We start from the raw sequence: 11,075 nt of genomic DNA, 5'->3' as shown, positions 1-11,075 counted from the left end.
GATAGGGATTTTTGGTTTGTGACACACACTCCCTTGAGAAAAGCAATCGGAGCTGATTTGACCAGTGCATTAAAAGGGGTTAGGGAATCCATGTCATTCTCGGGTATATTACCTGCATCCCTCTCTGGGATCACTGTTGTGGACTAGAGACCCAGTATGCTGTGTGATCGGGGGTAGTACCTGGCGCTCTCCTGCTGGGGGAGCCAAGACTCCCACGCTGGGGCGACTGACAAAACAACAGTACATTTCAGTTCCAGGACAGCAGAAAGAACCTCTTAATTCCTGCAGTCTTGCCATTCATGTAATGGCAGCCCTGACTCTTACCGCACAATGCAAAACATCACTGTGTTGGTTAGAACTAATGATTGTATTATTTATAGGAACACTTTGCCAGCTCTCAGCCAGCCCAGAGCCTCCTGAAAAAAGCTTGCTAAGTGAGGGACCTTGGTTATAAAACGAATGGGAAAGGCTGCTTGGTTACCCGGCTGCTTCTGAGCTGGTGGTCTCCAGGGCGGGGCTCGACGGCAGTGTTGCTGACCAGCTCGTCCAGAGCGTCCACTCGTCTCTTGAGGCTGTGCAGGCTGCCCTCAGTCTGCTTCCTGCGCCGGCTCAGAGCCTCCGCCTGCGACCACATGCGCTTGCGCAGTTGAGCCTGGGAGCAGAAAAGCACAGCCTTCAGTGAAACCGTGCAGCAAAAACACTGCAAAAAAATAGCTGCTTGCACAGAAATGTATAAATGTTTTTAATTAAGACATAAAAGCACAACCATCCATCCAAGCTTATCAGTAAATGCAAAAAATGTTTTCTTTTCCCTCCTCCCAAACACTGACTCGCTCAGTACAAACTAGAAGCTGTTCGGAAGCACACCCAAAACACACCTTCAGATGGTCCTCGTGCTGCCGCAGTTTTTCTCTCTGTGCTTCTGCACGCCACTGTTCATCCTGCAGAGAGCGAAAGGACGGCAGAGAATTAGTCCAGGACAAGCTGCTGAATAGAAAGAATGTTTTTCGAACAATACTGCACAGAGAGAAATGCGCCACCTTGAGGTTGAAGCGGGGCTGGCCTCTGCTGTCCTCGTGCAGCAGCTGGCTCCCCCTATTGGCAGAGTTTGGGTAATTCTCCTTGAGGCTGTCTGTCTGAGCGCAGCCCGGCTCCAGCTCTCTGATCTCTGCCTTGATCTCACAGCGCAGAGACCGCATGGCCTCCCTGATCTCCCGCTGCCGCTCCTCCACCTCCTCCTGGCTCCGCAGCTGAACACAGAACAGGTTACACCTCCCAAAGCTGTTTCACATGCGACACAGCCTTCAATTCCCCTCTACAGGTCTGAAGATGCATTGACTTGTGCTATCTAAAATCACACACGTGTATATATACACAGGTATAAACAAAAGGCACACAAAAACGTGCATGTATTGTCAATTCAATTCCTGTTTTGTACTTTAAACGCTTATTACACTGTGTAACAAAATTTTTTTTTTTTTTTTTTTGTTCCTGGGTAGTAAGTGTTATTTCCTAATTGCTTATGCCTCAATAGTATAGAAAATGGCTATTATTCCCCACAAACTTTGCTCTTGGGACCGGGACAGTGATATTTCAAAATATCACTATTTCCAATGGGCAAATGGGCAAATGTGTGTCTTTTCGTTCACATAAAGTCAGAAAAAAACAACATATGAATCCAAATTAACATATATTTATACTAAAGTAATACAAAGATGACTACAAAAGATTTAGAAGTGAGTAGTTTTTTGAGATTTACAATTATACTGTATTTATTTTATTTTAAATATCACTGTCCTGGTCACAAAAGCAAAGTTTGTGGGGAATAGCCATTTTCTATACTTTTGAGGCATAAGCAATTAGGAAATAACACTTACTACCCAGGAACAAAAATTGTGTTACATAGTGTTATCATCACATAAGTGCAGTTTCTGTTAGCTGCCATGCTCTTGCTCTTAGCCAGCAGTGTGTACTTGACACAATCTCAGATGAGGCTGCCTGGTACCTTCTCCTTGAGCTGCAGCAGCTCCTGCCTGGAGGCGCTGAGCTCTTTCTGCAGGCTCCGTACTCTCTCGTGGTTATCGTGGGCTGCCTGCTCCACCGCAGCCAGCTCTCGCTGCAGACGCCCCGTCTCCTGCTGCTGCTCCTGCCCGGGGGGAGAAACAGCGCAAATCAGCACCAGCAGCCTCTGTGCATCAAGGACATTTGTTTTCAGTGCAGTTGAACACACTCACTTGCAGCGCCTTCTCAGCCTGGCCTTTCTCAGAGTCGCTCTCCGCTCGCAGGGCTGCCCCCTTCTCTGCCCTCCTCCTCTCCGAGCCCAGCTGCTCCTGCAGCCGCCCCACCTCCTCGCGCAGCAGCAGGGTCTCCTGAGCGCTCCGCTGGGCCTCGGCTTCTCTTTCACACAGCTGCTGTCCTAACAAAATGAACGAATCACTTCCTTAGAAACGGAAAGATTGGCAAGATCGCAGACTGACGGCTGGCATGGTTTACACTGCCACCCATTTTAAACTGTTGCCAAGCAGAAGGTTCTATGGATAGATCAGCCTGTATATAAACCTCCTATATGGTAATTCTACTACCAGTGATCCCGAATTCTACAACCCAGGAGCGAGAGAAAAAAAAAGCAGTAGCCTGTTTCTTAAAAATCTAGATCTGCAATGATACGATTTATAAAACCCTGCACAGACAATTCAGGTTAAAATAACACAAGTTAAGAGTCAGCTGCTTACTCATATCTGCCATCCTGTCTTGGAGGAGTGCACTCTGCTCCTGGTCTCTCTGCAGTGCCCTGCCTTGCTCCTCCAGCTCAGACACCCTGGCAGTGACCTGCTCCAGCTGGCTGCTCCTCTCAGTCAGAGCGCCATCTACAGCTCCCAGCTGGCTGCGCAGGGACTCAATTCTCCGCTGCAGGGATGCTTCCTCTTCCGCCATCTCCTTACGCAGAGCCTGCAAACACTGAGCAGGATCTTGAGTCAATGACAGTTCAGATCCATCAGTACAGAGCAGTGCAAGCCCCAACCCCAACCCTCTCTCACTCATTCCAGCTGTTACTACAAGCTTGATCAGACTGGAACACAACAGACTGGCTGGCAATCATTAGCTCAATAGCCCTGCATTTCCATAAAAGACCTACCTTTTGTTGCTGGGACACCCTGGCACTCCGGTCGTCGATCTCCCTGTGGAGGTGCTGCAGTTCCTGGCTCAGCTTCTCCTCCCTCCGCTGACTCTCCTGGCATTTCTGAGCACTGCGGCTCAGGGACTCCTTCAGCGCTGCCTGCTCGGACAGCAGCTCGTCACGCCTCCTAGTGGCAGCTCTTAGATCCTGCACACAAACCACATCGTGTGCAAGCTTCATTTTTTCTGATTGATAAGATTGATAGGATGTCTCTTATTATAACAGAAAGCATTTCACATATGATCAGCCAGAGCCCATACTGCACAAAGTGGCATCTCTTATAACAGTATGAGACACCCAGCACACGACATATAAAGATACAGAGCACACTACTACTGCCCCCTCTCCCATGTATTACCTCCTCCACCCCTCTCCCCTGTGTTACCTCCTCCACCAAATTGAGCTGTTCTCTTGTGTCATGAAGGTCATCTTTCAACAAGGTCAGCTCTTCAGTTTTCTCTGAAAGAAAATAAAAAAGGTTGCATCCTCCTTCAGCTTCAATCCTTTATTCTGGGACGACGAAGTTTGTCTGGTGAACGTCAGGAATATTTTGAGACAGCGCTCTCTTTCCCTGAAAGTCATGCTGTACCTTGCAGCTGTTGTTGGATGGCTGTGGTTTCCCGACACAGCTCCTGTCTCAGACTCGTCCCCTGGCTCAAATCCTGTCTCACCTGGGACACCTCAGACTCCAGACCCTCCAGTGTAGACAGAGCTGCCCTGCAGCTTTCCTCAGTGTCCGTCAGAGCCCTGAAAACAGCGAAAAAACGACCGCTGTGTAAAATGAGTCTCCATGTGGTACGAGCACAGTGAGGAGGAGGCTTCTTACAAGCTTCCCGTTGAGTCAGACAGGCGCATGTCAGGCTTAAACAACAGAGAGTGTTGAGGGTCACTGGTGTTTAGCAGAACTAATGAAAAACTGAACACAGCTTTGCAATTTTACTAGGAAACTTCCAATAGGCAGAGCGGGCTGTTGTAGATTTAAATCCACACATTTCGGTTGAATCACAGAATTTCCAGTACTCTTATCCCTGCTCATAACCCACCCAAACAGGGTACGAGAAAGCTATCCAGTACCATGAGAGGCAGGGTGGGCTGTACCACTCAGCTTCAAGTTACCCCCCGACTGTCTCACCTCTTGGACTGGGCGAGCTTGCCCGCCGTGCTGTGGCACTTCTCCTCCAGCTGGCTCTTGTCTTTTCTCAGCGAGTCGATGCTGTCCTGCAGGCTGTGAGCTTCCTGCCTCAGCCCCTCCAGCTCCTGCCTCTCCTTCTCCAGCCTCTGCGCATGCCTCTCCCCCTCGGCCCTCTGCCGCTGGGCTGCCTGCTCCAGGGCTTGCAGCTCCACCTTCCCCTGCAGAGCACACAACACAACGAGCTCCACGTTACTGATCTCAACAGTGGTGGATCTGAACACTGTCGCTCTTTACATTAGCTCTACATTAATCCAGCTGCGGATTTCCAGTAGCAGACCCACCTCTTAACAGCATTATTACATACACTAATAAAAAGATCTACACCTATAAAACACCCATTAGTGCTCAATTTGGAAATACTAAAAGAAACTCAAGACACTGAAGAGAACTAATCAAAACATTTGTCACCGAGTGTACTCGGCTTATTTTAGTATTTCAACACCCAATAAAAATACAGTAAAATGAGGGCCAGGTTAATACGTCTTGGGGTGGCGCTACTAAGGTGCGCTATCGTTTAGCTCGTTAAAACAGACCCCTGTGTGTACGGTTTCAAATGCAGTTAGTGATATGCAATCCCAGTTTCCCTGAATCCTTTGACCCAGGCTGTGGGTATACCAAGGGAGAGCCTCACTTGCAGCAGTGCCACTTGTGTTTTCTCCAGCTCGTTCATCTTCTGGTCATGCTGGATTCTGACACCCTGCAGCTCATTGTCCTCCAGCTGTAGCATCTCCAACACGTGCTTTAGCTCTGTGAGCGTGGAAACGAGGAAGAGATGTAGTTACAACAGCAACAGGAACTGCACTCACTCCCGCAACACTGAGAGGACCAGCATGGAAAAACAGCTGCGTTTAACGGAGGACTAAAAACGTACTGGACCCCCAGCTTTCACCTTGTATTCAAAAGGCAGTGTATTTCTAAAGGCACTAACGCCACCTCTACAAGAACAGCGTGTCCACAAGTTATTATTGTACTTAGCTGGTTACGAGATGGCAGCAATGCCACTAGCTTGATGAAGCGCTTGTTCCCAGTGCAGTGCATTCAGGTGTTTTGGATGGGAGACCCCCCCCCTCACTCACCCGCTTTGTGTTTGTTGATCTGAGAAAGAGCGCTCTGCAGGCTCTCCTCCTCTCTCAGCACCTCCTGCTTGAGCAGGCAGAGCTGAGACCTTTTCTCACTCAGTTGAGCGCTCAGCTCTCCTTTCTGTGCGCTCAGGTCTTCCAGGTCCACGGTCAGCTCCTTGAACAGAAACACAAGACGCTTCTGTGACTTCCAAACGACTGCAGTTTTAATCTAAAAGAGCTGACATTCGTTGCCCCTGTTCTAACACCATCAAAAGGACCGCAAAAACAAAAAGGTCCTAACACAGGTGGGTGCAGCTAGTCCGATTTTTGCTTTCGGTTCACATGCAGTGTATCAGGATGGGACTACAACTACTGTACTATGGCTCCAACAACAGTGTTATGCGCTAAATCTTTGGTTTACCCCTTAGAAATGTTCCCCATAGTAAAAGCACAACAAACTGTAATAAAGCATAGTGAAATCATGGTAAAGCATAGGTAAGCGTTGTCAGGACCAGCAAGATATGGTAAAGCACATTAATAAAACATAGCAAACTGTATTAAGTACAAAGTATAACCAAGGGAAAAGCTTGGAAAAAACTAACATACAGGGACAGCACCTTGTTAACAATTGTGGTCCAAGACTTTGTTCCAACCAGGCCCTTCATTATTATAAGGACTTAGTTGGAGCAAGGTTCTGGACTGGAACAGCCACAGTCCAGTAAACTCTCCCCCCACCCAAGCCTTGACTCAGCATACAGAAACATCCAGCTTCTCCTCCGAAGGTCTGGTCCCTTGCTAGAACGCAGAGTCAGCGTGCGTGTCGCAGTGTTCTGTGGCAGCTGAGCTGTGAAGTCGGCCTTCCCTGCTTCTCCCCTCACCTTTATCTGCCGCTGCTTCTCCAGCACCTCCCCCTCCCCCTCTCGCAGCACCCCTGCCAGACTGGCTCTCCTGTGCTCCACACTCTCCTGCAGGAGGCGCTCTTCCTCCTTCTTCTTGCCCAGCCTCCGGTCCAGCAGCATCACCTCCTCCTGCTGCAAGTGCACCTGCAATGGTGGGAAACACAGGTAGGCGGTCCATGACTTTAAAAGCAATCCCAGGTACAGCCATAGGACACCAAGTCAATTGGACAAGTGCCTTTATGAGTGAACGAATTAGCACACTGCAGAAGGCACTAGCTGAAAGTTTTGTCTAATTTCTTATATAGTTTTATCTTGGAAACAAATGGGGCAGAGGGGAGTAAAGAATCCAGAATGATAAAACCCAAACACAGACTTAACCGTTTTTGAAGTGGGGAAGTGTTAGGAGACGCAGCAATGGGAATTCGAGTTCCCCTGCAGAAGCTCGCCTGGTTTACCTCGTTGTTGAGCTTTTCCAGCTCACTCCTTCTGCTGGAGAGAAGTCTCTCTGCCTCCCTCAGCGCCTCCACATGTTTCTCCTCCTTGCTCTCAGCCAGCTGTAGTTCTGCATGCAGTTTCTCCAGGCTAGACAGAGAAACACAACAGCTTTCATTACCTCTTGCACCTCAATCTGGCACTGATTCTCTGCCTTCGTTTTCGATCTTCATTCAAAACCCCTGTAAGACCAGCGGTGCACTGATGCAGAAACTAGAAACTGGAGAGGACATTGCTTTATTTATACTCTGAGAATGTCATTTGTTTCACATGTCAAGATCTTCGGGTTATTAAGTCAAATGCGCGGTTTCTATATTTTTTTTTTCTTCTTTCGTTTATTTTGCATGTAAAGATCACAGCCTGCAAACAGGTGCCCACATCTCAGTGGTGTTGTGTAACGAACAGAGCCTGCAAACAGGTGCCCACCTCTCAGTGATGTTGTGTATTTTGTGATTGAGAGCCTGGAAGTCAGAGTCTCTGGATGACACCACTGCATTGATCTCCTGAAGAATGCCCTGCTGCTCAATCTTGTGCTGCTCCAGCTCCTGAAGATCAGCCTGTACAATCCTACAGGAAACACAAAGCTGGTTATGTATGTATATACACACACACACACACAGAAAACCTCTATAAATTATATTTATGCATATTGGAACATATTCAACACTGTTGCTTCCTATCAAACTTATGTAACATGACCTGTTTGCAAAACAAGCGGGCGTGTTCCTAGGAGATCTCCGTAGAAATGTCTTCTACGGATGCTCAGAGGCCTACCCTCAAGTGATGTCACCACAGCATGCTTTCCAGGACTGCCCCAATACCTCAGCTGCTGGTTGGCCTTCACCAGCTCAGTGGCGGTCTCCTGGGCACGGTTCTCCAGTTCCTCTGCGTCCTTCTCTGTATTTGCCAGGTGCCGCTTCGCATCGCTGTACTGCTGGATAGTGTCCTCAGTCTGAAACACGGAAGGAGCCCAGTTTACGAAAAGTCGGACAGGAGTAGTATAGAAAACCCTACTGCTCCAAACCACAAAGACTACAAAAGATCATGACTTTGAAGGACACAAATATAACACAGAGAAAGATTTCACTCAAGTGTGCCGGCATCATTGTGCATTCCCTTGCTTTACTGGTGTATTTTATTTGACTTTTGCAACAATAGCATTTTGATAAACAGAGGCTCGGTGTGTGTCATGCAAAGTCGTGCTGGTTGCTGGGCTGGCACAGTCCTTGCTTACCCTTACTTGGGTGCTCTTCAGTTCGCTCTCGGCCTCCATGAGGAGCCGGTCTGCCTCTCGGAGCTCCGCCCTCCGTTTCAGCAGAGTCTTCTCAACACACTCGATTTCATCCACAATATCACCATGCTGCCTCAGAGACGTCTCCATCTCCAGCTCGGTGACCAGAGAGCCGAGGGTGCCGTCCAGGAGGTCCCTGAGGAATACAGATACACATATCAACACACACACAAATAAACATACACTGCTGTAGAGGTTTTATGAGTGATGCTCATTTTAGAAATTAAGTATTACAGTTGGAAATAATAGGTCTAGTTTATCATCAATTATCATTTGTTGAACCAGAAACGATTAATTAAATCAAAACTTTCTGTTAGGGGTAACAAGCTGTTATGAAGGTAGGCTTGGTTTTCACATTACTGACCTGCTTGAAATCAACCAGCTCAGTACATTTTCCTCAGGTCTGTCTCTTACTTGTGCTTGTGGTGCCTGGGGCCGGCCCTGCGCAGCACCTCTGCCTCGTGCTCCAGCATGTCTCGCTCTCGCTGCAGGGTCTGGATCTCGCAGTGCAGCCGCTCCACCTCCAGCAGCTGCTGGCGCTGAGCCGAGCCCCCCTGCCTCTCCTCCTCCCTCCGTTGCCTCCGCAGCTCAGCCACCAGGCTCTCCAGCCTCGAGACCTCATTCTCCTGCAGCAGCAAGTTCAAGCGAGGTGCGAAAGCGCACTTAATTATTGAATTCCATTTTATGAAAAGCTTTCAAAACTGTACAAATCAAAATGTTTACCAGCTCGTGGTGATCAGGCACGTTGCAGTGCAGGACTCCAGCTGGGATGAGGGGGACTGAGAAGTTGGTAGGAGGGGGTCCGTACACCAGCTGGGCCCCCATTGGAGGTGGCCCATAGATCACAGCCCCAGGACTCACTGCAGTGCCACTGCCTTGGGGAGGAGGAGGCCCGTAGATCACAGTGCCTTGAGGCAGGGGTGCCCCGTCCGGGAGCACAGTGTATATCACAGAGCCAGGAGGGGGGATGAAAGGACGCGCAGATACACTACTGACACTACAGTCACTCTCGCCTCCACTGTCAACATCTCCGCCTGCTGGAACATCACATACACGATGCTCACTTTAAACAGGGCTTCAGCACGTTCCAGACAGTTTTACTGGCGTTCTCATTTAAAAGGTAAAGCCACGGTGAGATGCAGCCTATGTGATGTGCTTCTATAATTTCAGCCTGACTAGGTACCTGTAAATTCAGCTTGAAAAGGGTTTGACACCTTGACTATTAGACTGACTACCAAAGTAACCTGAGTGGACATGCCCTTCCACTAATGGCTTTTTAGAAGAGTTCTGACAAATTTCAAGACATAATGATAGGGACTGAAATCAAGCAAGCAATCTATAGTAGATTGTACAATCATAGTTACCTCTGCGACTATGTGTTCTCCAAGGCCCGTTCCTGACTGGGGAGTAAATCCAATAGCCTCCAGTAGGAGGTGCTGCAGGCTCCTCTCTTTCTCTCTTTCTTTCACGCCTGGATTGGCTCTGCCCCCTGCTGGGAGAGGCTGGGTACTGCGAGCCAAGCCCAGAGTCTCTGGTTCCCTGTGATCCAGTACTCGGGGCCTATGCAAGCAAGAACAAAAATAAGAGAATGAATTTGTCTATTCATGTTAATAATGTTTAGAAAGAGACACTTGGAATTGAAGCCCTATTGTACACAGCTTTGTTTTTGCATTGGATGCATAATAAGTGTAATAGTTGTAAATATCACCCAAAAGACCATTTCAAAGTGGCACTTCTATATAGCTAGTCATGAACATAGTTTTGACTGCACTTTTTTTTTTACGACGACTGCAAGTAAAAAAAAAGAAGATCTCCCTGTTCAAACCCAACGTCCCTAAAAGAGTCCAAGGGTTTAAAACAAACAAAATAAACCTGGACTTTCAGGCACAGCTCTTGTTTGTTTTTTTTAATTGATGCATATCAATATGCAGCAATGCACAGGGTACATGAGCAACTAGAAGAAGAAAAATGATACTATACTGTTTCTTACATTTGGTGGCGATGACACATAGTACCAGTGTCCTCTCCTCCTGACGGAGTCAGTGAGGCTGGAGACGTATGCGTTCTGCTGGGCCAGGGAGTCCCTCAGTGCCCTGATCTCGTCCATCAGACTCTCCATCTCACCAGCGTTATCTAGAACAACAACAGGGCAAACGCATCGGTCAGACTCTCTCACTCTGGAGACTTTGCGTGAAAGCAATTCCAACCAGTGCAAAGATAAACAGGTTATCATCAAGTACTGCATTTCTATTTCTTTTGCAATAGAGCCTCCCTCACCCTCCTTGGCTTGACTGAGCAGCCCTCGAAGGCGCTTGGTCTCTGCCCGCTGTCTGCCCAGTGTCCGACTCTGCCTGTCCAGCTCCTGCTGCTGCGTGTTGTGTGCCCCTGCCTCTGTGCGATCCACCTCCTCCAGCATCTGCAGAGAAAAACAGACTGTGCTTTAGGAAAAAGCAGAGCCAGGCCATGCAAATAAGGGGATACTATAAAAATGGGACAAATTACAACAAAAACCAAACAAACAAACAAAAAAGCACTGCAACCAACACACTAACAAGACTGCTTTTGCAAGAATCCCCCCCCCCCCCCCCCCCCAAAAAAAAAAGAGGGTGTGTTAAGCAACTGAGCAGTTCAGAGCGAGAATTTTTCCACTCAGATCATCGACAAAATACGCTCTGCAGCGCTCCAACCTGCTCAGGGGGAATGGAACTGAGCATTAAGTGGGCTCTTTCACTGAGCTTCTCTGAGAGGCTCTCTTACTTAACCCACCCTATGGGTGTGAATGGAACAAAGTATTCATCCTTTTTCTTTTTTTTTTTTTTTTTTTTTTTTTACCTGCTTCTCTTTGTCTTTAAGCAGCTTCTGGAGCAGATCGATCTCAGCTTCTGCCCTGTTGAGGTCCTGGGCTGCCCGGGCTGCCCGGGCTGCCTGTGCGCGGAACCCCTCCAGCTCATTCAGCTCCTGA

The 11,075-nt window shown here is 48.3% G+C and overlaps 1 protein-coding gene across 6 annotated transcripts in view; it reads right to left on the bottom strand.

Moving 5' to 3' along the window:
* Positions 1-11,075, bottom strand: part of cntrl (centriolin) — a 30,119-nt gene that overhangs the window by 4,436 nt on the left and 14,608 nt on the right. For 2 of the 6 annotated variants that reach the window (XM_041242820.1, XM_041242819.1), the window contains 24 exons: positions 10,946-11,071; positions 10,391-10,529; positions 10,104-10,246; positions 9,478-9,673; positions 8,837-9,150; positions 8,528-8,739; positions 8,057-8,249; positions 7,644-7,774; positions 7,249-7,389; positions 6,786-6,912; positions 6,310-6,474; positions 5,447-5,606; positions 5,002-5,117; positions 4,311-4,528; positions 3,768-3,925; positions 3,564-3,637; positions 3,137-3,325; positions 2,733-2,958; positions 2,235-2,416; positions 2,006-2,146; positions 1,041-1,250; positions 879-941; positions 482-652; positions 113-226 (listed from right to left, as the gene is read on the bottom strand). In XM_041242820.1, coding sequence (XP_041098754.1) covers positions 131-226; positions 482-652; positions 879-941; positions 1,041-1,250; positions 2,006-2,146; positions 2,235-2,416; positions 2,733-2,958; positions 3,137-3,325; positions 3,564-3,637; positions 3,768-3,925; positions 4,311-4,528; positions 5,002-5,117; positions 5,447-5,606; positions 6,310-6,474; positions 6,786-6,912; positions 7,249-7,389; positions 7,644-7,774; positions 8,057-8,249; positions 8,528-8,739; positions 8,837-9,150; positions 9,478-9,673; positions 10,104-10,246; positions 10,391-10,529; positions 10,946-11,071 — 3,891 coding nt within the window. In that variant the 3' untranslated portion in view covers positions 113-130. Of the gene's footprint in view, positions 1-112; positions 227-481; positions 653-878; positions 942-1,040; positions 1,251-2,005; positions 2,147-2,234; positions 2,417-2,732; positions 2,959-3,136; positions 3,364-3,563; positions 3,638-3,767; positions 3,926-4,310; positions 4,529-5,001; positions 5,118-5,446; positions 5,607-6,309; positions 6,475-6,785; positions 6,913-7,248; positions 7,390-7,643; positions 7,775-8,056; positions 8,250-8,527; positions 8,740-8,836; positions 9,151-9,477; positions 9,674-10,103; positions 10,247-10,390; positions 10,530-10,945; positions 11,072-11,075 lie in introns of those variants that run through there. The other 4 variants (XM_041242821.1, XM_041242822.1, XM_041242823.1 and 1 more) reach the window with 4 other exon arrangements.

Source organism: Polyodon spathula, unplaced genomic scaffold (genome assembly GCF_017654505.1).
Source record: "Polyodon spathula isolate WHYD16114869_AA unplaced genomic scaffold, ASM1765450v1 scaffolds_1422, whole genome shotgun sequence".
NCBI classification, from domain to species: Eukaryota; Metazoa; Chordata; class Actinopteri; order Acipenseriformes; family Polyodontidae; genus Polyodon; species Polyodon spathula.
This window is presented reverse-complemented; position numbering and strand designations above follow the sequence as displayed.